This window comes from Eleginops maclovinus, chromosome 2 (genome assembly GCF_036324505.1).
Source record: "Eleginops maclovinus isolate JMC-PN-2008 ecotype Puerto Natales chromosome 2, JC_Emac_rtc_rv5, whole genome shotgun sequence".
In the NCBI taxonomy this organism is placed as follows: domain Eukaryota; kingdom Metazoa; phylum Chordata; class Actinopteri; order Perciformes; family Eleginopidae; genus Eleginops; species Eleginops maclovinus.
Window position 1 is genome coordinate 13,909,352 of NC_086350.1, and position 26,680 is coordinate 13,936,031.

A 26,680-nucleotide genomic window follows, 5' to 3' on the forward strand; every position below is an offset into this window, starting at 1 on the left:
TTTCAAGCATAGTAATGCCAAAAAAATAATCTTGGAGGACTATATAGTTTTTTCCCCTTTTTTCCGAAACAACAATTGGTCTGTCCTTTTATTCATTTCCCATCATTTTACGATTTCCTCCTATGATGGAAATTGCTCACTTTCAGAACCAAAAATGACGTTTCCCTTTATATCATAATTCATCTTGACATTAGGTATTTTCAAGGTTATTAATTGTTTTGATGCTCCAAAAAATTTTTCACAAATTTGTTAAGCAATGTGTTGTTTTTCTCATACACATTAGTTTTAGATTACTTTTCAAAATACTCCACAGCAGTAAATCACTCCTGAAACATTGTTCATTAAATGAGCTATACGTCACATCATTTCTGCATAACAAATACTCTTAGTATCGATACTTACTAAAGCACATTTTACTGACTATAATTCTGTACTTTTACTCAAGTAGATCTTGAATGTAGGACTTTTACTTGCAATGGTGCATTATTACATGATTATATTGGTGCTATTGCTTAAGTAAGCCAAGTTCTTCTAGCCAAGTAAACACTCATGCTGTCTAATTGTAATAGGTAATGACATTCATGGCTGTATCATTGATAAATAGCAATGCCATGTACGTGTAATGACATGAGCCCACCACCAGAGGGCAACCACTGTCTTGCTACAAGAAAAGAGTCAACATGTAGTTCTGCAAAAGTAGGAAGTGTATGCAGTATGATGGAGCCGGAGGTAAGAGCCAAGGGCAACAATAACATGTGATACATATGTAAAATATGTGCAGTATCGTCATGAGATCGATCAACAACCTGATCGTGAAAGACAGAAAACGACTGAGTTATTTCTTTGTTGTTTATTTTTGTCTTTCAGTCTTTTTCGAGGAGATTGAGTTTACACACTGGGGTGCATTGTCATAAGGCAGTGAGCACTCCAGTAGATGGTTTAATTGGAGTGCCATCACTTAGGGAACAGATTACGCATGAGTGTTAAAGACGTCTTTCAACATTGCCAACACGCTATGAATAGAGCATGTGTGTCTGTGTGACAGTGGTGGTAAGGGGCTGCTAATGGCGCCGTAGAGACACATCTACACTTGTATTCGAAGTTCAGATTTTATCTGATATTAATAGACAGACACACAATGAATCGCTTTTTCCTCAGATAGACAGACATGGACACAGAAGAACGAGCAGGCGACACCAGCTGTTTGCTTGTTTGTTATTATTTTGATGTCATCACAGCCTCTTTATTGCACGTATCATATACACAAAACTATTGCTTTGATTGACCAGTTCAGGATTCAGTTTGACCTCGGCTTCATTTCGCCGCAAAAATCTTGTCCTGTTTCAAAGCCCGGAGGCCAAGGACGAATTCTGTTGTAAAGCAGGGGGCTGCAGCACAGAGATCTTTGTAGAGCACATGGCAGTTGGCAGAGGCTGAATAGAGAAACAATGTCTGTAGTGGAGGGCTGTCTCAATCAAAAGGATATTCATGCCGAATTAAAGAAGCTTCTGCAGAGAGTTGGTCGGTATATGAGACGAGTACAGTGGAGTGAGAAAGGTGATGTATTCCAAAGTGATGCATTTTCTTATTGTGTGAGTCCGTTTTGCTTTTCCACATACAGTCTCTAAAGCCTTTATCTTCTACCTTCCCCTTATCCCTTTTCCCACCTCCTCAAGGCCGCCTCTTTGGCATACACTGCAGTGGTGGGCACCCGGATCTAAGTGCTTCAGTTTAAGTGTGGGTTACCGTTCTGTTGGTCTGGCTTTAGGTGGTCCTGGCTGAGACCAAAGTTTCACATACACTGTAGAGTGGAGATGAAGCGGGGAAACAAGGTGGCGGGGAAAGGTTCAAGGGCCGAGGTGGCTTGAGAGAGACAGGGTCAGAGGAAGAGTGTGAGACTGTTGTCTGGACTAAATGTGAGGAGAATCCGGGTTAAGTGCTGTATTTGTGCTGCCATTAAAAGCTGGGAGTTGAGTACTGGGCCTTGCTGAGCCAAATCCCATTAGTCACTGCCAATTTGAATCACAACCAGCAACCCATTTTTACTCTTTCTATTCCTCTTCTTTCGCCCTCTCCTCACCCTTCCTTCCTCCACCCTCCTCTCCATGCAGACAAATAGACATTCCGGCAGCGGATGTGGCGGTGGTTGTCCATAGCAACCTGCCATGCGGGGTGTATCTTGTGGGAGCAGGACCACTGAGTGAATGGCTAAGCCTTCTGCTAACAAAGACTCAGAATCTCTGAGATGCTTTGAGCTTCCATAGAAGCGCTGTGACTTCTGGGCTGTGGGAGTGCTTTACATAATCCAGCAGCAGCTCCCCTCTGCTCTGCCACATCACACTCTCCTCCCGCTCTCTGCACCTCACACACACGCCCCAATGTAGGTCGGCTCGTCTTGGCGCATCCTCTAAAATTCTTTCAATCTATCATTCAGTGTAATAATCACAGGGAGCCGTAGGAGAGCGGCTGTGCGAAGGTGTAGACCAGCCAACAGATGAATGTTCTGCCATTACACACATTTCAACATGGAAAAACTACACTTCAAATGCCTGTCTGGGGTGGAAAATAAGTGATTCTGGTCACATATTTTGTTAGAAATATCAAGTGTAACAGTCACATTTTATTTTAGACAGCATATGATAGTATTTAACCATTTAAAATCTGTTTATTAATAATTTGCTAAATGCAATGCATTCTTGCATGAGTCCACCCTTTAAAATAAATGACGATGTAGCTAGTGCTAAAATATTCCACTAATTTAAACGATTTCGATTTTCTCATTAAAAACTTCATTCGTGTTTTTGCCATTTATCTGAACCAAACTCACAAGTGTCACCCAGCTGAGAGTCTGTCATATTTCGAGTTTGATGGGATGTTTTAATAATTGTAATGTATGTTGTGCATATGAGTTCTACCCTCACATCCTTTTGTTAGATGATTGGATCAGCCAGCAGCTGACATTGTGTGCTTTGCTTCCTCTCGTGAGCCTCTCTGGGATTGCCGCAGCCAGCTGCTCCACTGCGCCTCTCAACGTCAACAAATTTAACACAGAGATGTAAACTGCACACTTCAATAAGTCGACAAGTCATGACTTCATCAAAATGGTGTATGATCTTTTCACTTCCCCTTCCTTCTTTCACTGGAGCTGCTAAGCTGTGAAAATGTAAAATCAGTTTGATAGGTGTCCATCAGAAATGTCCATTTGATGATTTTTAATCACAGACTACAGAAGAGGGGGGGGTAGAGAAAGTCATTTCAACTGCAGGATTTCTCAGATTCACTGTTTTAACACTTCAGGTAAACAATCAATAGCGAAAGGCTCGCTAGGGAATAAACTAACTGGCATTGTGTTGGCCTGAAACATGTAATATACTGGGGTCACTTTTACATTTACCAAACAAGGATTTGCAGCTGGTAATGTGAAACTGATCACTTTTCAACCTCTACTTTGAACACTACCAAACATACATTAAGGCACATAGCCATATTTTAAACATCACCACAGACTGTATCTACAGGGCACAAAAACATAAGCTACCACTCCCCTGTAGTCGGAAAAATTCAACATGTGTTCGGCAAAGCAGACAGAATCCCCTCATTAGTGTTTGAGTCATGTGCAGAAATTCATAATTACTGGGTAGACACCAATTTGTGTTTGTTGGCAGAACTTTCGCAGCACTGTCTGTGTTGACAGTTTTGAGGCAAAATAAATGCATTTGATGTAACATTTTTAGCCTTGTTATGAGTTGCTATTAGCAATCCATTATAGCAATCCTCCAAAGAAACAGGCAGTTTGAGAGTGGGAGTGCGCACACTGTAGCCTTGGGGAACACATGTCTGGAACTATGGCCGTTTAGATAAAGGGATTCTATGATTAGAAATAGAAAAATGAACATTTGTATCAAAAGCAAAACATATTTTTCCTGAAAAACAGCCACAATGTTTCTTTATACAGATCTAGGATGCAAAGAAAATCTATCAATATGTGAACAGATGATTTATCAAACTGAAAATTGGGTTCTGCCCCAGTAAGGGTAAATTGATGGGTGGATCCTTTACCATCCAGCTTATGCTTTTGTCCACTTTCATTTTAGGGTAACAAGACTGTCAATATTGTGCTGTTCGAACCATCAGTAGTATAATATACAAATGTACAGATACACAATAGAAATGCATACATAATTGGTTATTACAATGAGACCTACAAAAAAGCATGAGAATAAAAAGTCTGTGGGATATTGCGGGTGAGGCAAGCCAAGCCACAAATGTGCATCCAGACTGAGGAACACACAACCCTCCTACCATGTTTAAGCGCATGTCTATTTACACGGCATCATAACAAAGCTATCAAAAACAAAGGCTCCAAAAATTCCTCCTAAAAACTTTTTTTGTTCTTTTGTTTCTCTACTTACAACAATGTTGATTTCATGTATGTACATCCCTAGAAAATATTTTAATTATAGTTACACATTTTCTACATTTTTGAAACAATACTGTTCTAGTCCACAAGGAAGGTTGTTTCTCTGTTTGTGTGTATGTCTACATATGTGTGTGTGTGTGTTTTGAGTGTATATTGTGTGTGTGAATGGGGAGGGGAATGACGGTCAAGGGGATCAATGTTCATGGATTGGCTAACAGTCGCAGGGGCTGATTTAGAGAGGATAGGATGTGGTCACAGAGAGGAAGTAGTGGAGTCGACAATTTCTCTCCCATTGCACACTGTTGGGACGGGGTGGGCGCTGACTGAAGCTAGAAACAGAGAAAGGAAAACGGTAACTCATTTTGCTGGTGAAAAACGTACAATAAATCAGCCATAAATCACATTATTCCATTACATTTGACCTGGAATCACTTTTAATAAAATAAAAAAAATCTAAAAAGTGACGGATGTCTAGATGTCAAAAAACAAAAATGATATCACTGGTGATTTAAATGCAGACTTAATCTACTGGTAATAAACATAGCAACACTGTCAATTTGCAGGTAATTTAAAAAAAAGTGCCCAATTACGTACCTTTCTTGGCATCTGCTTTTACTGGTCAACAGTCCTATGTTAGTAGGATGTCATTCTACTAGCATACAACTGTATGCAACTGTAAATCATACAATACTGCAAAGGTATCATATTTTAAAGGTCCCCTATTATGTAAAATGCACTTTTTGCTGTGTTTTATACGTAAATATGTGTCCCGATGTGTAAGGAGACTCACAAAGTGTCAGAAAACACAACCCTCTCTCTTTTCTTCCTTACGCACATCTCTAAAAACGGGGGTACAAACAAGCTGATCCAGATTTACTGCGGACTTGACGTAATATCAGAAATGTGGGCTGGCTTTACATTGAACTCCTGGCAATGTCCCACCCACGTGACACGTCCCAACCTGCCGTCCCCCACAGGCCCTGGGCATAGTCATTATGGGTGAATGCTAAGGGCTAAGTCCACGCCTTTACTTGAAAAGTTTACCAACTTTTTCTTTGTGTAAACAGTGTCACAGCTCTCTGTCAATCAGATGTATTTGTCTTTTTAATATTTCCATGGGGGGCGCCGTAAATTAAAAAAAGGAAAAAAAAGTCCAAACTTTAAAAAAATAATATTAACAATGTTTAACAATGCTGTACGCCTACATTGCGTACAGCAGCCATAAACTATGGGGCGCCAGCTGAAACCATGCCTAGGGCAGCACAATGGTCAGGACTGGGCCTGGTCCCCCATACACAGTCACAAGCTGAATCCCCTTGCGCAGCTCTGTCTGTCTGCAAGAGGGACTTCTATTAGAGTTGTTGTATATATAATACATATAATGTCACTGTTCTAGTGGTAAACACTGAGAAGTGTTTCAGGAATAATGCTTGATGTGGTTTGGAACATAATATGGGGTTTAATTAGGGCAGCATTTAGCTGAGTATCTCCGTTAGAAACTTGAGAGAGATCATGCATGACGCTCCAATGACCAGCTTCAGGTCCGCTCAAATTTAAAGCGACAGTCACAGAATCAGCACTTCAGGCACAGGGCAGAAATAGAGGGGTATGAAGCATGCTACAATGGGGGATCTGTTTTGTATTTTGAGCAAAACACTTCAGTATGCGTTGTATAGATATTGCTCTACAGTATATTGTTCAAATATAGCATAATAGGCGACCTTTAAGTCACAGTGGTTCATACCTGGATACCTTTGCTTGGTTGTGACGTCAGAAAAACAGTGTTATATTTCATAATTACAGATTTTGTATCCCCTTTAGCAAAAGTGGAAGCTTGAGCTTAATATTGAATGCAACAACCATTTGACAGAGCCATATTAATGAAAGAGAGTGCTGCTCTAAACCCCTGCCTCTTTAAAAATGAGGTAACTGCATGTAACCTACCATGAGATGCGTATGTGGTGGCAGCCCCGCTGACACTGAAGCGATTGAGGTTAAGCCTGTGGCTGGTCACATTCTTCTGGGGCTGGAACATGATGATATGGACCTTGGGAGCAAACATGCAGCCCAGGACCACAAAGCCACTCAGGCTCACTGAGATACACATGGTGGTGGTCTGAACCTGGAGAGAATAAAGCAGGAGGTTGTAATTAGTAGTAGCCAGACTTTGATGGATACATCTTATGCTAATGCTGTACACTAAGTACTGTTAGGAGCTAAACGGATGATAATAATCTAACATAAGAAATATTTTTGAATGACTAACACAAAGTGCTTAACACCCAATACATGGTAATCGATACATTTTAAGTATAGAAATGCCTAACATAATGAACCAATCTCCATACATACACAGAGCCAATGAGGCTTGTAAAGGGAGGCTGTAACTATTTATTGGCAGACACTGTTTGCCTGCAACGGTGGAGAGGATAACAATTACAGGATGGGTCAATAAAAGACTTAATCAAAAGAGAAAACAGAGGCCAGACTAAACAGTATCTCATTTTTAGTTTTGACTTCCCTCTCTGTATGCTGTATATCTCTTTCAGTCTGCCATATGATCGCTTTGTCTAACTTTATGTGGCAGAAAAGGTTTTACAGAGTTGAATAACGGCAGCTCATGGAGAATCAGAGCACAGTGCACAGAAGCACATTAGTAATCCACCCTTCAACATCTCCTCTGTGTGTGTGTGTGTGTGTGTGTGTGTGTGTGTGTGTGTGTGTGTGTGTGTGTGTGTGTGTGTGTGTGTGTGTGTGTGTGTGTGTGTGTGTGTGTGTGTGTGTGTGTGTGTGTGTGTGTGTGTGTGTGTGTGAGTATTAGTGGATGGTTGTGTATATTGGTGTGCCTCTACCTGACTAATCTTAAAGTCAGATTACAAGGCCAAACAGTGTTTATACCCAGAGAGAGAGAGAGAGAGAGAGAGAGAGAGAGAGAGAGAGAGAGAGAGAGAGAGAGAGAGAGAGAGAGAGAGAGAGAGAGAGAGAGAGAGAGAGAGAGAGAGAGAGAGAGAGAGAGAGAGAGAGAGAGAGAGAGAGAGAGAGGATGTTTTTATAGGGATCAAATGAGCGGCCTTGGCATCAGCACTCCTCTCTTATGCCCTTTGATACAGTGCATAGTGTGAGTGTGTTTGCGGAAGGGTGTGTTTAGTGTGTGTGTATCCACAAGACTTGTATGGATCAGGTGAATGCCCACTCCCCTTTTCCGTTAAACCTGGACATGTGTCAGCAGTTTGACAGAGCTTGTCTGTTTGTCATGCCAATACTGCAGCACTGGGACATTTGCCAGCAGGGTTATACATTGTTTAAGGTGCCACTACAGCTATGCTGTCACTGTTTTCATGTTAAGGGGACAAAATACTACAAACATAATTATATTAAGGCAGATGCTATTTGCATCTGGGTGATTTTAGCAAACAATGATATTTGCACCTGGGTGACTACAGTGAACATGGCTATTTGCCTTTGGGTGGATAGTCACATTGGCTACTTACACCCTGGGTGTGTATAGCATGGCAGAGACACATGCACCCAAGTATCCGTAGTAGACAGTGCTATTTACACCTGGGCATATATTTGATTATATTTTGAATCTAAAGGTATTTTTGGAAATATCTTTCGTCATAGATAACTATTTGTGAATGTGGCTGTAAGGTATAGTTGTTAAAGGGACTTTACTCTTGTTTTAGGAGTAAATCTAGGTGTGTCCACCATTTTCAGTCTTTATACTAAGTTAGTTTTTATCAATATTCTCATCTAAATCTTGACAAGAAGGCAGAATTGCCAACATGTTGATTTTTCCTTTTAGATTAAGGTTTCATTTAGTAATTTTAAGATTAGGAATGTAGCACGTATGGTCAGGGGGCAGGACATTAATGCAAGTAAATGCAATGCAGTGCAAAAGACAAAGAAAGGTATTTGTGTGTGATGATGAAGATACCCTGTAGTCACTGGATGTAACATAGAAGATAGGAAGAAAAGCCAGCCATATTATACAGGTGGTGTACATGGTGAATCCAATGAACTTTGCCTCGTTGAAGTTCTCAGGGCACTTTCTGGTCTTGAAGGCATACCTAAGGAAAGGGAATCATATTTCTTATTAGATAGGCACCATCTAAAAAACAACTAAATTAAACCTACTCCACTGAAATGAGTGTTGCCATTAACACAAAATGTTTTAAATTGAAAGAATATACATATTGAGAATGTTGTAGTTTTAAATCAGCAACATGTAAAATGATTCTTCCAGGTGTTCATGAAATGTGGCACCAAATATACTGACAAAGTGGTCAGGATGGAGAACATAAAGCCCTTTATCTGGATCCTTTAACACAACGAAGCTGGCACATTAAACCTGCTATGACACACTTACACAGTACACAGGATGACCAGGAGCACATCATATCCCAGTGACAGCAGCATGCTGGAGTCACGCATGTTACACTTGAGGATGACAGTCTGTCGTCGCTCCGGTAGCGTGAAGCGCCGTGTCCCGGGAACTTCCAGCAACAGCCAAACTGACACCATCACTAACTGGACGGATATTAAACTTAAACAGATGAACACCTGAAAATAATGGAGGAGAGGAAGGTAGGTCATCAAGATCCAATGTTTGTCTGTCCATCCATCCATCTGACTGATGCAGATGGATGAATGCAATGCTGCAATCACTCACCTGAGAGGATGGGCTAATGAAGCGTGGTCTCACTGCCCCTGCTCCGTCTTTCACGCCGTTGAAAATCCTGGCTATTCGGTTGGTTTTGGTGAGGAGGGCGGAGTAGCAGACAGCAAACGATGTGCCCAGGCCGAGGCGCCGGAGGGCACAGATGGCAGGAGAAGGTTTGGCCAAGAAGAGGAATGTCATGGCATAGGACATGAAGACTCCTGAGAGGAGGATGTAACACAGCTCTATGCCTGAAGCTTTCACCAGCGGTGTGTGGTTGTGTCGGATGAACACCCAGAACACAAGACCGGTGCACAAGAACCTGAGGACAGACGGGAAGTTATTTAGCCAAACAGACAGGCAGTATAATAACGTCACCATTTTTAAGAAGTTGATCATCAAAAAGTATCATCATTGTTGTTGTATATCCTGCTGTAAGTATTATAAGGAAATTGTTGTAATGAGTCTAATGAGGTTATTTCATTTAAACGTTACAAGAGGATGATGACTAACTCTGATGTGCTTGGCAAACGTAATGTAAACGTCCTTAAATCTTCAAATAAGCAGGAAAGAGATGTAAGTTGTACATTGTCCTTAACTCTGATGGCGTTCAGGACCGTGGGGAAATACAAAACAGTATATACAAGTGCTGGTGACGAACATTCTACAATCAAGCAAGCTTTTAAACTGCTCTTTGCTCTTCAAATTATGAAAGTAATACTCTGTTACTGGAAGTAGAATGCTAGTAAGCTAACAACTCAATGTTACATATGTGCAGATGAGCACACGGTTTAATCCATTTCTTTACTACTGCACACAAACACACACACACACACACACACACACACACACACACACACACACACACACACACACACACACACACACACACACACACACACACACACACACACACACACACACACACACAGGACCAGTCAAACTGACATCATGTTGACAGCTCTTTATCACCCACCCTACACAGGCGATCGTAATTGGACCAATGGCCCAGGCATCTTCCCACATGATGTAGTCCTCAGGAAGGTCGTAACAGGCTGTCAGGTCTTCAGTGGGCCACTGGCCAGGGGCACAGGGCGAGCAGGTGAATTCATCAGCCAGGTATTCATGAGGCTCACAGGCTGTGCAGATCCAGCAGCAGTACTCACCTGGGAAACAACCATATTAATAGCAGAATGAGACAGTGTGAGATTCTTCAAAAGCCACTGCTGTTGTTTGTACTGTTTTGGACAAAAACAACACTGTTGAACTTCTGTCTCCTACCTGCCTGCATTTTCTTCATCTCATTGCGTTCACAGGGATCACTGCACTGCGAGGTGGGCACCACTTCTCTTGGCCAGTGAATCAGATCGTTGCTCAAAGTCAAACTCTCTGCCCATTCACCTACCGGCACGTAACCGTAACGATCGCCAGAGCGCTGGTAGCTGAAGATGTTGTATCGGCCCACGCCGTCCCCCTGGGAATCAAATTTCACTAACGTTTCACTGCCTGGAGGAGAGAAAGGGGCTGCAGGGGGTAGGAGGATACAAAGAGTGGAAAAGAAAGTGATAAGAAGGGTGGAAAAAGGAGATTAAAGCTAAACAATTGCTTACAATCATCCCATTGACGTCCCATTGATGCATCTTAAAAGCAACAGTGAGGACAGAGACAATGGGCTTTGGTCAGCTAAGCCTTAGGAATTCAGAACAGACAGTGAGGGGCATTACAATGGTGTTTTCATTACTGAAGACCAGCCAGTTACCATAGTATTTGCAAAGAGGCTATAAATGCCTGGTATGCTCGGTGATGTCCCTGAGGTCACATAGGGTCAAGAACACTGCTCAAAAATCCGATCTCACAAAGTTTATTACCAAATGCATCATTAATAAACTGCCTATAAAGTCAGATAGGCATGAAGGCAGAAGACTGAATCCCTGGGCAGTGCTATGGCTACCCACACATTGATAGAATTAGCCTCTGGGTCTATTATGTGAGGGAGGTACACTGCTGAAACTGCCAAATTGGTTTGTATACAAGTTGTTATGAAAGGATTACCATCTACCCTGAGGATGTGGGAATAGAAGAGATTGTAAAATTGGCAGGATGCTGAAACTATTAAAAAAGAAAGGAAAAAAAGGAGAGAAGCGGGCAAGGACTGGTTGAAAGAAATAACTTCTTGATGTGCTGCAGGCAGTGTTGGACCAGACAATGCTGACATTTGGTCTTTCTGACACAGACAAAGTGTATGTCACTCCTACAGTGCCATTTCTGGCTTTACAGCGGAGCAATCAACTCCATGCTGCTGACACACTGTACAGCGCTGGGTGTTATACGCTGCTGCCTCCCCTGTCAAATGATGATGTGGCTGGTGATAGTGCATCGTACACTGGGTTTATAAAGCATCACTCTTCAACATATAACAAGGCTCTCGGTCTTCAGTGCACAGCAGCATTGATGATACTGTGCTGCCTTCCTCATATCTCTGTGTCACTGGGTAACTGAAGAAATCACTAGTCAAGCGTAGCGCTTGGGATCAGTGGAATGAATCAAAATACAGATTGGGTATGTGTGTGTGAGGATGTACGCACACACACGCTTGTGGAAGCTCCATTAGGTTTGACTTTACAGTGTGATGGTTTAAGGTATTGCTCTGAGCGCTGTGGGAGGCTGTGCTGACAGTACCAAAGATCTGACCCCGCTGTTAGTGGTGTATGTGTGTGTGTGCATGCGCGTGTGTGTGCCTGCAAGCAACCCTGACAAGGGCTAAAGCTGTGCTATTGTTGTGAAAGCTCTGTGTGTTCAGAGAAGAATGGCTTGTCAGATGGCAGCAGAGGGGGTTAGGGTTTATGAAATCCATAAATCACAGAGACAGCACAACCCTCTATCTTCTCCTCTCTCTCTGTCACAGGAAATTCTATGTGTCAAGTCTTCTTTGGATTTGGGGGCTAAATGTTTAGGTGACAGCTAAATGAAAATGATTTCAATAAGATGGTGATAATATCTTCAGACGAAAAAGAGATATGAATCCATTATATTGCAAGTTGGCAGATAATAAAGTCTGCTAATAACACTGAGCAATAAGACAAGCAGAGCCCTCCTCCTCCTAGACACCAATACACACTCACAGAAACACTTTGCCACAAGCTAATTATCATAACTGCACCTTATTAGGACCTTAGATGTGTGCTGAAGCCTAATTAGCTGAATGTGGTAATTACGTGTAATACAGACTAAAGAGATAACGGCATTAGCCTACAGACCCATTTGATGGCGCTGTGCTGTCCTTGAATTCACTCTAAAAGATCACATTTAGGGAGCAATAGACTCAGAAGACGGGTTATTCCTCCTTATAACCAACACCAGCGACCTTGCTGACGTGACAGAGCAGCTTATCAGGAAAAGTGTATGAGGGTGCAAGTTAGAAAAGGCGAAGGCCAGCCTGACTCTGGTGACTGTAGAATCATGGCAGCCCATGTCCTTTTTTAAAGGAGACCACTCTCTCCCCTCGGCACTGTCCCGGCCAAAATAAAAAAATGTGATGAGGGTTTCTACAGCTGAAGAGTCTACAGCCATGCAGCAATGCACGGCTTTGTTTGAGCATGCTAACATGCTCATTAGAACAATTCCAAAATGTTGAAGTTTAGCAGGTATACTGTTTAACATTTGCTAACATGTTGCTAACATTTGCTTGAGGAACTAAACATAAAGTACAACTTCAGCTGATGGGAGTGACAATAGTTTTGCACGTATTTGCTAAAAACAAAATAAAAAATCAGAAGAAATCTGAATGTTCTTACAACTTATAACCTTAAGGGAGAAGGCTGTCTTTGACTAAAGAAATTGTTGGTCTACTAACGGATAAGACGGTTTTGTTTAGTATACCATTAGTGGATTTAATGGACAGTTCTTTTAAACAGAGTTTTGCCCACAAAGAATCAGAAAAAAAGCACCACTTTAAATAATGTGTAGAAATGTGATTACAAGTTTTTGGGAAATAAGTCATTCAGTAAGAAAAACAGATTTACACCAGAGACCATCTTGGAAATCAGAAGATCACCAAAGGTGTAAAGGCTCCATTCTCTATGTCTGAGCAAAAATGTATTTAACAGGATAAGTGACAAGTTTGACCTAGTGGTGGCCCTACAGGAAAAGACACAGAATCACACAATTAAACAGGATTCATTCCCTGTGATCCATGAATGTCTGAATTAAATCACATGACAGTCTAGTGGTGGACCAACAGACTGACATTGCCATGAATACAGCCATACCACTGGCATGACTAAAAAGCATTTACATTTCCTCAGATGCACAATGGACGGTGAATAGAGCAGCTGAGAGGAAGTTTGTCCCTCAGCTACATTTCTACAGCGTATTCCTGTCTGATGTAACTTGATGAACCGTGAACTGAACAAATTTCATCATTTAAAGAGTTGAATGTGGTAACTGCTTCCTAACAGCAGCTTGTGGGCTTGCTTGTGGTGTGTTAAGTCATACTGTAACACACTTCAGCCCTGAAACAGCGCTGATTAATGATTCTCTGTGACCTCATCCATACTGGCCCAGTTCGACCCAGCTGAGATCCACAGCAGCCCATCCCCCCATGAGCATTACTCCCAGATTTGAGTGACTTTAGATGCCTACAATGTGTCACTAGCATACGATGTTGGAGCATGCTTTCTCAGTGACAATATCCCTAAATCACTCACATTGTATAGGTTCACTGGAAACACATTACCATGGAGCAAAACAAAGAGCCCTCTTCTCAGACCAATTGACTATTTTGCTGTTTATCTAAGAGGATTTCTTGCATTGTCAAGCAAAATATTCTCTTAACTTTTGTGAATGTCATTAAATAAAGAGCTACGGCCACAGAATGTACACAGAATTTGACACAAACTGTGGTTATAAAGCAGCCTAACCCTAGATTTTTTGTGAGACATTTTATAGCAATCCCACTAACTCGAGAAACACTTTATTCTTCTAGCTTAATTAGAAGCATGGTGAAAACAGGCTTTTCATTCAGAAGCTGTGAAATTAATTATGTTCTCGGCCATGTCGGGCTAAAGCGAAGCCCAAGGGGGATTGTGGGTATTAAAGGCAGGGAGAGAGAGAGAGGAGGAAAAGGGGCTTGGGGGGAATAAGTAGGAATAAGTAATCTGAAAGTGGAGAGAGAGAGGTTTACAGACTCATAGAGAAAGGGCAAATCTTTTCTTTGTGTGACTAAAAATCCAAAGCTGGCTGTTGATTAGTTGTCGACTAGGGAATAGAGAATTCTATTTCTAAGTGCCGATTCACACCTGTTTCAGGTAAAATATAAATATACTTTACCCTGCACGCTAATGGTGTGATCAACCTTTCTTGCCCCTTTTTTTCTTTCCCTAGAGGGTTGACCTTACACATCTGTGCCCCACAGAGACACACATCCCTGAGTATATACAGATATGTACACAGGGATGCACTCACATGTCACACACACACACACACACACACACACACACACACACACACACACACACACACACACACACACACACACACACACACACACACACACACACACACACACACACACACACACACATCACATTAACTATATTTGTTCTCCTTGCAGATTCAGTCACCAGGGACAGAGGCGCTGCCTTTGCCACGGACCAACAGGCCTCAGGGGAACAGAGGAAGGAACCAAAGAAGTCCAGAACAAGAGTAAAAAATGTATAGGAGGAAAGGTGCAGCAGCAGAAAGCTACAGCTTGACTGAAAGAAAGGTGATGAGACAAAAGAAAGAAGCGGCAGGCTAAAAGCAGGAGGTGCTGGGAGGGAGGATGAGCCGAGAGACAAGATAACGGTAAAGAAAGGAGGGAAGTGACAAGGGAGAAGGAGAAGAATACGAGGGAGGAGATAGTAAGAGAGAAAAGCAAAAAACTAGTGTGATGGCAGCAAAGATATAGGTGGACGGAGTAAAGCCTTTAGACGAAGGAATCAATTGAAGAAAGGTGAAGGATAGATGAAGGGATGAGCAAAGTGCAGGAGTGGAAAAACAGATCGGCACAGAGAGGCGGTGTGGCAGGATAGAAAACCTTGTGAAGTCTGAGTGGGATGTGCTGTTTTTAAATGTAGAAAGAGTAGGGCACTTCTGGTTTGAGAAAGAGAATGTAGACAGAAAGAGAAAGAGATATGTAGAGAGATTGATAGGGTGATGAAGAGTGAGCGAAAAAGAGACGGAAAGAGAGTGCCAGAGGCAGAGAGATAGAGGAGTGAGTGCGGAGAGAAAATGAGGGAGAGAAAGAGTGAAGGTTGTTCTCTAGCATCTAAACGTTGCAGTAAGCTTGCTGCTCAATATGGCCCTGAAGGCACACCGCCTCTGCTAACACAGACATATCGCACACACACGCACGCACACACACAAATGCGCAGAGAAGAGGGAATATCACATCTATCACCACTATTTGAACAGAAGACTGCGTGCATGTGTGTATATACTGATATGTTTGCTGCAGATAGGGGAGGTGGGTGGGTGGGAGTTGAATGATGGCTTTGAGAAGTGCGTGGGTTTGGGGTGTCTGCAATTTCATGCTGGTAAAGAAACAAGCATTTCAAGCTGCCTCTTTTTAAATAAAAAAGCTGACTCTATGCGTCTCTTGTGTGTACGTATGTGTGTTCTGTGTTGGGAGGCCTCATAAAAATGCACAAATGTGCCCCTGTGTCTATTACTAGATGGTAGGGAGCAGTTCCCATGATCTACCAGATCCCTTCAACAATTGGCAATAGTGTCGGCTTCATTACCATAGCAACTAGCAAGTCAAGACCGGATGAAGAGAGCGGCATATGAAAACACATTCCTAACCACACAACATAATGCCTCAGTGCACCACATACGCCGTCGGTAACACGCAGGTTTGTGACACTCCGGTGTGTTATGATTGTAGGATTATTGACAGGGGATAATGATTCAGTGTAATGGGAAGCCTTAAGATTTAAGATAGATCAAACTTTGATGCAATGTGGAAAGTGTATAATGAACATGCATGTGTGTGTGTGAGAGAAGGAAATGGCAGAGAGATCCAGAGCGCTGCACAGTGTTAGTTTTCTGTCTATAGTTCAGACTGAGAGCACTGCGGATGGTGATGCTGCAGTATTCATACCCCACATTCAACCTCAACTCACCTCAGCTCCTTTACTTACATACTGTAGATGGAAAGATGTATATGTACAGCACTGTGAGTGTGTCATTCGGGGGTTTAAACTAATAACTCAGAGCGAATGCTGCCACAGTTCCCAGTTTAACTATACCACCATCCTCAACACCCTCACCCTCTCACCGACGCAGATTCTTTGAATGCATGTTTTTAAGCGACAAATCTGTGAGCCATGCTGTCACCGTTGACACTGAGCTGTAAAAAATTCAAGATCCATGTACATGCTGTAATTTTCCTTGCAGAAAAAGACATGCACCTTGTGGACATAATCAGTAGTGAATAGAAGGAAGGGGGGAGAAAAATGATCAGCCTTAGAGATATAGGAAAATCACAGTGGGATTCAAACCTCCTCTTCAACTTACTCCACACAATTTTAAACTTTCTATGTGTGAATCTGCTAATCTCTTCCACCCCTCTTATGCATTCTATAAGGGAGTGGTTATCATCTGTGCCTACCGCAATCGTCTTGACAATTTCCTCTCTATCTCTCTCCTTTCCTTACTCACACTCTTTCTCCCTCTTCCCTTCTTTCTGTCTCCTTCCTCTAATGCAGAAATGTAGCTGAGTCCTTTGATTTGTGGCAGAAATGAAGATGTGGAGTTTCAAAGAGAATCGTCTTCTTCTGCTGACGCACCCTGTCCCACTCCGGCATTGCCTCAGTTCTCCCTTGCTTATCTTACTCCCTTTTACCTTACCCCAAACTCTCTTTTCTCATTTGACTCTGCCTGTCAGTCTTATCTGTAAGCTTCCTTCCCCCTCCCTCCATATGTGATACCATTCTTTCGTCTTCCACCCATCCCTTCTGCTCTCTCCCTAGCTTCTAGTGGCAAAGCTGCCGTGTTAGCGTTGTTTGTTAGGCTGTTTTGATGTCTGCTCCTGGTCACGGTTGGTGGAGGAATAAGCACCTCTAAACCTGTGTCAGTCCCAGAGACACAGCAGTTTATTTATAACGCATCCTTTGTACACCGTCTGTCACTCAAGCCAATCCTCTGTCTCTTCTCTCCCAACTCTGCAGAGACTGACAGACATACAAGCAGCCTGCTATAGGGGCTATTATAACACACACAATCTCATTAGTTCAAGAGAGAAGAATATGGCTGAAGGATTAACTGCAGCTCTCATTCCTCAAAGCAACTTTGTAGTGTCGTATCAATTACGCATGGGTAATAGGTGTCAATGGCATGGCTGGCTCTGACAATACTTAGCAATTAAGCGGATTTGTCTCAGTACTGTTTAAGTTCTGTGGTCTGGCTGCTTTGGCTGAGGAGGACAACAACATACTTGTGTTGTTCATGAGAAGACTTTTAAATAGGCACAGCACTCACATTCCTGTCTGTTTCTTGCTATCTTCCCATTTCCTCCCAAATGCCCTCTCAAACATTCACTTCTTCTCACTCTCCGTCCACCTTAAACACCTTATCTGTGACTCTCTTGGCCATTCTCCAGCTCTCTTACCTGTGAAGCTGACATTGAGGATGTAATCCCTGTAGAGTTTGCGCCCATCAAGTGCCTTCATGCTGTCACACAGATCGTTGGTGTTAGAGCAAAGGCTCCGTTGCATATGATGGAGGGCAAGAGCCATGGCGTAAACAGCGTTCACAACAAACATGATCTTGGACTCTGGCTCAAAGTTACTCTTGTCCATTGACAAGTCCACGTCACACGGCGGGAGAGGTGTCCCTCCAAGTCCAAGATTTCCCCCCCCTCCTCCTGCTGCTACACCACCCAAGGAGCACTGGAACCGCTGCTCCCAGAATTCCCTGTACCAGGGATTACGAAGGTTTTTGACAGGGTTCAGACTCAGAAAGTAGCGGTTGAATTCTGGCACAGGATTGGCTGCCAGTTCAAGTGTGATGGCTCCTTCAGCAGTGACCTCATTTCCCTTGACAATGCTTTCCTGGGCACCCCAGCCATCACTGGCCACCCAGATGAAGGAGGTGTTAAGCCTGGCAGCAGCTGCCAGCAGCTCTCTGGCATCGTCACTACGCAGGAAGAGGACGGCAACACGGGCATTTGGCTTCTGGAGTAGCTGTCGGATCACAGCTTCATAGGACTTCTTAGCGTTAGAACGCCCCACCTGGACAGAAATCGGACATTCATTTGCAGACAGTTGTAATGTAAATATTCCTTTTGCTCCTAAATAAGATTTAAGTCATATCTTAAATGTGATTTTTTTAAATCAAAATTATACATAGGAAGAAACAAACTTCCATCTCACACCAAAATGCAACGCCGTAGCAAATGAGATGAAAAATGTGACTGTGAATGTAACCAGAATGAGTTCTTAGAGATAAGCTTTCATTTTCTGGTTCACAACTGATAACACCACTGTAATATAAACTCCATTTGTGTGTAAGACAAGATAAGACAAGGAGACTAACTTTTATAAGCTCACACATTTAGTATCCCATTCATTGTTAGTTGTGCAGCTTCAGGCCATACATCAGTGTGACACTGCTGATTAAAGTTTGGGGTCTTTGGTATCTCTCTTTGAGCAATGGTTGCTTAAATCTATGCAAAAATAAACTCATATTCTATTATATTCCATCCCATGCCTTACCTTCTCTGAAGTGGCGATGCAAATGTTCCTCATGCGAGCCTCTTGTTCAAAGGCCTCTATACCAGTTTCACCGTAATCACCCTCTGATGCCACAGTGGACACGTATGTCCAGTTGAAGAAGCGAAGGATCTCGGCCATGGCTTTGGCCTGGTAGAAGTCAGGGGGCACCGTGCGGGCAAAGTAATCATAGCGAGTCTTATCACTGAGCTTGGCACTGGTCGAGGCGTAGCTTATCTGAGGAATCTGAAACAGCCTGAGGAGATTGGCAACCTGTGGGGACAGACAGTGAAATGAGAAATAAGTTGGCTGAAATACAGTAATTCCAAACCTACTCTTGAAAATTAAACCATCACAACTTTTTAGTGAACCGAAGGAACTTTATATTGATGATGGGTACCTCTTTTTCGATTCTCCAACACCTGGAGGTATCAAATAAAAAAGTAATATTTTTCTATTGATTTTGTTTCATAATTAGCACTAAATTATCAGTGTGAGAGACCATGATCATTGTCTGCACAAGAACTTAAAGGATAATTCCCAAAATATTATCTGAATTAGTCCTTTTGTTGCTTGAATTAGATTGTATTTGAATTGACTGATTGATTTTAATAACAATTTTATTGTATTTTGTGTGCATTTCGGCGTGAACACTCATTTGATATGCAGAGCAACTCAAATTTGAATCAAATCTGAATGTAATTGTATTTGCTCCCATTAACCTGCTATTAATTTATGCAAAGTAACATTAAAAGTATGTTGCTGCAGTGTGGAACTTTGTTAAACTCAAGACTGAATGCATTTAGCAGTCACTTGTTGTTTACAATGCGAATGTTTTCAAAGATGGCAGCAACAGAGTTAATTACTCTGCAATTATTTAATAGAGCACTTGAAAGAAGCACTAGAGAGCGGGAAACTTGAGGATATGCAGAAAAAGGATCTCAATAACAAAACCACATGTCAGTTATAGGGAACGAGAAACTCAGTGATATTGGAAATTTATCTTTTACTTAGAATGCAATGTATTATTTACACAACGATGTCCTCCCAATTTTTTCAATTTGTTGTGAGTTTTCTGTAATGTGGTCCCCTGAGGCAAATGAATTCCACAAAATAGTCTGTGTCTTTGTAAGTTTGTTCTTGGTGGTCGTAAAGATTTCACATTAGAATGGTGAGCCAGCAGATAAAGCGTGCGTATAAATAATGTCTAAACATGTCCAACGATATTATTAATTTAAATGAAACTGCTCATCCACAGCTCTTGAAAGGCATGGGGGAGCATTGTTGTGACAAATGTTTTAGTTTTTGTTAAATCTTCCCTTTATCCGACTGGTCTGTGTTGGAGAACAGATATCCATGTGCGCCAATTTTTCACAGTCATTAATCAACTATGATAATTACAATTTTAAGAAGGTTGTAGGAATTGTTTTATGCATGATGTGGTTATTTGACAACACAGGCGTCAACACAAAATAGTGCACACAAACACACACGCATGCATGCACGCGCGCACACACACACACACACACACACACACACACACACACACACACACACACACACACACACACACACACACACACACACACACACACACACACACACTCACACACACATACACATACACAGGGGTTCAATGAATCACTGACTCATGCATTAGTGATGGACATCATCTGGGTTCTACTGATGTCCATATAATATTCCCTTTAACTGTTGAACAGGGTTTGGTAATATTGTCTTCATTATAATTTTACTCGTACATCAACAGTGGAAATATAATTCCTACACAATCCCATACACACAACTACATGTAAACATACACATGCAAACACGCACACACGCACACACACACACACACACACACACACACACACACACACACACACACACACACACACACACACACACACACACACACACACACACACACACACACACACACACACACACACACACACACACACTACACACACATTTTGTTCCTGCTTCTGTTTAATCCTTTTAGAGCGCATCACTCTATATTTCATTAATAGCTCAGTTTATGAGCTGTTTTGACAACACGTCAGAATGTCATTAGACTAATAATGTAGAAGATTACAAAACACACTCCAATGCATACACTGAAGTGCAGAACAGCAGGTCGACACATACACAGACACCTGCACTAGGTTGGTGTACTACACACACATGCACACACAGATGGCTGTTTATAGCACTTTGGGCAGGTTTTATGGTTTTAAGATGGCAGTTGACTTAAATGTCAGGGAAGGTCACGCTGCAAAATGTAGCCGCATTGCTCCATTACCTACCACTGAACAATGATTACAGCTAGCTAAGAGGCCTGTCTGTAGGGACATGAGAGTTTACTCTGTTGCTGAAAGCTCCTCTCTCCATGTGAGAGAGTAAAGGAACTGTAGGAATAGGAATGGGTTGAATATGAGGGATAAGAATAAAAAAACTGAAAGGGCTGAAGGAAAAATTGGTGCAGTGGAAGCTGCTGTGTGTTTTCTGCTTGGAATGCAAGTCACACACACGCACGCAGACACAGAGATACAGAAAGACATACACACACATGTACGATCGGATGGGAGGGATGATGAATGCTATGTAAATGCCCTGAAAACACTGGAGTTTAGTTGTGCATGGTTAAACATACAATAATTCCCCATTACTTCATTCAGAAGGCAACAGAAATACTGGCCAAGTAGAGAAGGATGGAGGAGTAGCTGGATTAGCTCCAATGGCAATAGATCAGGAAGCAGAGCACAGTGCGGGTCTCGTAAACAGTGCTGCCCTCGGAAAAGACAGGTAAAAACAACAGCAACAAAGGGCAACAACAATGAGCTGCAACAAAACAAGGGATAATTATGTTTGATGGAGGACAACAGACAGCGCAGATGTGTTAACAATGGCTGCCCTGCGAAGAAGGAGGAGGAGAGGAAGCGGGCTGAGGTCAGCATACACTGAGCTCTTCCCCAAATAGCCGCGAGGGATGCCTCTGAATGCATATAAAGAAGGATAAAAAGTAGGCAGTGATGAGAAAGGAAAGAGAGCAAAGATTTAAGGGATGGAGAAATACATCAAATGGGGAGCGAGAAAAAAAAGAGGGTGAGAAAGAGAAGACAGTTGCAGAGATTAGGGATTTAAGGACTGATAGGAGGATGCTTTTGTGCAGTCACAGAGGAGTAAGAGAGAAGGAGGTTTTATGCTAAACTATGCAAATTACCCAGCTCTGTGACAAGAGCTACAAGAGCTGGGGAGACACACAAGAACACACCAATGGAAAAACTTGATTCTTAGAAATAAGTACACACACCCCCCCACACACACATGCAGTGAAACAGACATTGACTTGCACCGCCATGACACTGGAAATCAACTTTTCATTTAAAAGAAGAGACAAGAAGCCACCAAGGAAGTCAAGGTTGGAGGGTAAAAGAGGCCCTTTTATGCGCCGGGTAACCCTTTCATGTACTGTGTTATACAGGTTGTGTTTTTGTCATGTGTTTTTGTCTTGTGTTTATTGGCTGTATGCCCTCCCACTTTACCTAAAATTATGTAGAAATATGGAGATGGTTTTTAATACAACACCTTGAAACGTGTTCAAGTTCTATTTATGGTTACAAGCTGTAATATCAACGCCGCGATCAACTTAAGCTTGGCTGCCTTGCTCAGAAAAGATTGCAAACTTTAACTTGGTTATGCTAATTTGCAAACATAAGCTAACTTGATAACATCTCTGGCGCTGTATTAAATACACTCAGTCACTCTTCAAATGTTATAGTAGCATTACTTCAGACTAAAAGCCTCCCAGCAAAAGATGACTAGCTTAAATGTACATTGTGTCTTTTACTTGGAACTATGTTTAATTGAAGCTGTTCAATATAACGTCTTTTATTGTGTAATAATTCATGTGAAACTTGCTTATTGTAATGGTGTGTTTACACTTAATGTGATATGGTAAGGGGCGGGACCTTTTTGACACATCTCAAAGCGGTATACCAATCACAACAGAGCTGGCCAGCTAACCAATCATAGTAGAGAAGGCTTTGTGGGGTATGAGCATGAACGTTTTAGAAAGAAGGCAAAAAGAGATGCATAAGCTAAGGCTGTATGAGAAACATAAAGCACTTGTTGAATATAAAAGCATGTAAAGATGTCACAGTAGAAGCACAAAATACTAAAATGAACCTGAAAATAAGCATAGTATGTCCACTTTAAATGGTAGTGGTAGTAAATAATACCTGTATTGAAACGCTGCTAAAGGATCCACCAATGACTGCAGCGATGGCGAGTGGGCTGTCGTCCTGCAGAGCGTAAGATCCGTCTGGACAGATGAACTCAGTGTCATCCACCTTTGTGAGGGAGGCTCTTACAAACTCCAGAGCCTGGAAAACAAACCCACACAGATATTTCATATCAATGTTGTGCAACATAAGGGATACCATATGGTCTATATTGCGTATAATTCCTAATCAGCATGTTGCACACTTGAATAACATTCTTTAAAATAAATTTGAAGCATAAATAAAGATGAATCGATACATTTATATAATGTAATATGTCTTTCTTTTTGAAGGGGATATAAAAGCCTATTGCTTTACCCTTTGGGCTCTTAAATGCTTTCAGAACAGAGTCCAAATTGCAAATCATCTCCCCTGACATCATAAGGGAAATCAAACATCAAGAATGCAAGGTTTATACAATCAGTCAAAGACCTCATTGTATAAGATCACTGGATGCATCATCCCTAGCTCAGAAATAAGATACAATATGTTTTTTTGAAGATAAAAATCCCTGAGGGAAAGTGCTTTTTTTCAATTTTTGATATCCGGCTCATTTCCTTCATCACCAATAGCTTCAAACTCTATTTCTTATCAAGGATTTGCTGTTATCGAAGCAGGATCCTTTCACCATTGTGGATAAGATAGAATTTTCAAGGTACATTTATCTGAATATGAACTTTTAATGAGCCCTTATAGATTTACTTTTATGGAAACAATGCAATTTTTACTTTTGACATCCCAACTTACTTTGCAGAGCAACTTTCAAAATATAAGATGTAAAAAAAGAGCTATTGTTTTAAGGTTGTGCTGGTTTGATGTGCGGAAGTGTAGCTATTGTTTATGATAACAATACTTTCGACTCTTTCATTTGAAAGAAACAAAGCAAATAAAAGTTACATTGTTGCTAGTACTGAAACTAGCAGAGTCTTTTCTTGTAATTGTTTGAATTATAAATGAAATGCATGAAGCACCAGCATGTTTGTTTGCAAAAGCCACACTTCTGTTGAAAGTAAACAGTATTTTGTGTAAATGTAGGCACAAGAGATAACCTACATATTGTATGTGATCAGTTTCTTTCTAGGTGGATGGCAGCATAAACTTAACAGAGAAATTTCCCCCCTTTATGTGGACGTCCAATCGATGTTGCTTGTGAATGCAGTCAATTAAAACAATGCTATCTATCAATTGACTAAGGAAGATGAGTTCTTCTCACTTGAGGTGATGTAGTTGTAGGCAAGAAAGATCTGAAGGATATTTAAGCTTGGATTTCTCTGGGGTTTCGTTGGATTTGTGATCTAGATGCCGCTTAAAACAAATCTTCCCTTCATGCTTCTCTTAAAATTGCCATTACAAAAACGGTGCCGAGGATGTTATGGACAATGATACATTTAGCTTACTTTGATATTCAGTCGTGTTTATTTAAGCCAGAGTATAAAGCTGAAGAACTGCAGCAAAGAGAGGCCGATGGCTTTGACTGCAGCATGAATAATATGGCGAAGGGGACCGAACCTGATCTGCTAAAAGCACATAGACTGGTTCAGAAATCAGAAGTCTGGTTGTTGTAAGGGTAGGGAAGTTCATTTGGAGGAGATTCAGTGCTGTAGCGTGTTTGTATGTGTTTGTGTGTAAGTGTGTGTGTGTGTGTGTGTGTGTGTGTGTGTGTGTGTGTGTGTGTGTGTGTGTGTGTGTGTGTGTGTGTGTGTGTGTGTGTGTGTGTGTGTGTGCGCGATTGTGTGTGTGTGTGTGCAGGGAAAGAGTGGACTACAGGGAGCAATTGGAGCAGAGGAAAGTTTAAGTTTAGCGAGGAAGATATCAAGTGCATGTGCAGCAGAGTTTGCATTTTGTGCATAAATAAATGCTGAGGATGAATGCGAATGATATGGACCAACAAAAGTTTCCTGTTTTTTGTTTCCCAGCTGCTGAGTACATGTAGGCACCGACAACACAGCTCCGGAAGTGGGATTATTCCAGCACTTACCATCAACATTGATCCAGCTAATTTTACCATTAAGATGCCAAAGGTATTCCTTTGACAGAAAAGTGTATTTCAATATCAACCAGCATCATCTTCCATTGTCAAACATGCAGGGTTTCTATACTGGTGTACCGTATGTTATGGGTGAACACTCTGACCCACCTGCTCGAGTGCATAGGTATCTCTGGAGCAAGTGTCCAGGATGTGAACCCCGAGAGATATCCCAGGCAACAAATATGTGTCTTTATTGATTTTGTCAATGGCAAACAGCATGGCCTCCAGTCTCTGGATCCCTCGGTCTTCATTTACACGCCCACACTCCTCCATCCCAGCACCTTTCTCATGCACAGGGAACAGACCGCCGAGCACCAGATCTCCCTCGATGCGGATCTCCCGGCGGGACGAAGGCGGGTCACCGACAGAAAGCAAGACGCCCCGAATCATCACGACCAAAATTAGAGCAGGGATGCAGGCCACCATGTTGGGCTCAAAGCGGGCTAGGATTGTCAAAATGTGAGGAGAGGCGTGACACAGAGTGAGAAAGCAGGAGGTGGTGGCCTGAAGGAGAAGGTTAAGGGTGAGGGGTTAAGGGTGGTGCGCGGTGGGGTTGAGTCAAGCTGAGGCCGTGGGTGCTTAGGTCGGTTTGTGGCCCATGAAACGGTCAGGGAGCGCTGAACTGGACCACACATGGAAGGGCACACCATCTGGACATCAGTCCTGCTTTGAGAGGAGAGGAAGGGGTTAGGAGATATAACTTTGAGTAAAGAGACAACCTATACAAGGACAATTAAGTTGTGGCTTGTTAAAATCATGAATACCATCACTTTCCTGCCAAAATAGGGATAGCAGGAAAGTCAGTCAGCATTGATGAATGAATGAAAGTGAGGGATTCTCCTGGATTGAAAGGCAAAATCAATAAAATATTCCAAAATGTATTTTCCGAAAGATTTAGACAGACCTTAAAGCCTCTACTATGATTACCTGAATTCAAAAATTAAGGAAGACATAGGCAGATGGAACCTCCTTCAATTCATTGGCCTCCATAGCTGAATAGATGAAACTGAATTTTACCAAGTTTTTATATAGATATATATCTTACAAACCTTGCCTGATGATATTTCCATGTTATAGGATGATCACTAAGCCAATTTTTATTTGTAGCTTATGATTCTGTTGCAATAAAGGTTTGGAAAAGACCTAGCCATTTTATTTCATGAATGAATGGACTCTTTGTGAGCTTTGCCTTATATTAATATGTTCACCATACTGTAGCACCTGAACTGCTCCTTTCTCTTTTATTTACATTTTGGAAATATTTTGAAGCAATACATCAACAATACATTTGTTGTAAAAACATAATATTAAAAATAACAGTATGTAAAAAGAGTAAAGCACACCTTACATAAAGTTTGGGAACACTGTTAACAAGGGCTCAAAGTTATTTCCGCTCCACAGCCAAAGCCTTGCCATGACTAAAATGGATAGAGAATTGTTTGGAGAATGTATAAAACTCCGACCCCTCCTCCCTCCTTGCAATACCCAGTAAACTCTTGTAAGTTTGTGTGTGTGTGTGTGTGTGTGTGTGTG

The 26,680-nt window shown here is 41.8% G+C and overlaps 1 protein-coding gene across 3 annotated transcripts in view; it reads right to left on the reverse strand.

The window, feature by feature from the left end:
- Positions 1-1,213: 1,213 nt before the first annotated feature.
- Positions 1,214-26,680, reverse strand: part of grm3 (glutamate receptor, metabotropic 3) — a 37,811-nt gene continuing 12,344 nt past the window's right edge. For 2 of the 3 annotated variants that reach the window (XM_063874571.1, XM_063874563.1), the window contains 11 exons: positions 25,256-25,810; positions 23,077-23,220; positions 18,836-19,105; positions 17,731-18,352; positions 10,362-10,604; positions 10,057-10,246; positions 9,093-9,402; positions 8,790-8,983; positions 8,358-8,490; positions 6,365-6,542; positions 1,214-4,749 (listed from right to left, as the gene is read on the reverse strand). In XM_063874571.1, the coding sequence (XP_063730641.1) occupies positions 4,673-4,749; positions 6,365-6,542; positions 8,358-8,490; positions 8,790-8,983; positions 9,093-9,402; positions 10,057-10,246; positions 10,362-10,604; positions 17,731-18,352; positions 18,836-19,105; positions 23,077-23,220; positions 25,256-25,573 (2,679 nt within the window). In that variant the 5' untranslated portion in view covers positions 25,574-25,810 and the 3' untranslated portion in view covers positions 1,214-4,672. Of the gene's footprint in view, positions 4,750-6,364; positions 6,543-8,357; positions 8,491-8,789; positions 8,984-9,092; positions 9,403-10,056; positions 10,247-10,361; positions 10,605-17,730; positions 18,353-18,835; positions 19,106-23,076; positions 23,221-25,255; positions 25,814-26,680 lie in introns of all 3 variants that reach the window. The other variant, XM_063874579.1, reaches the window with a different exon arrangement.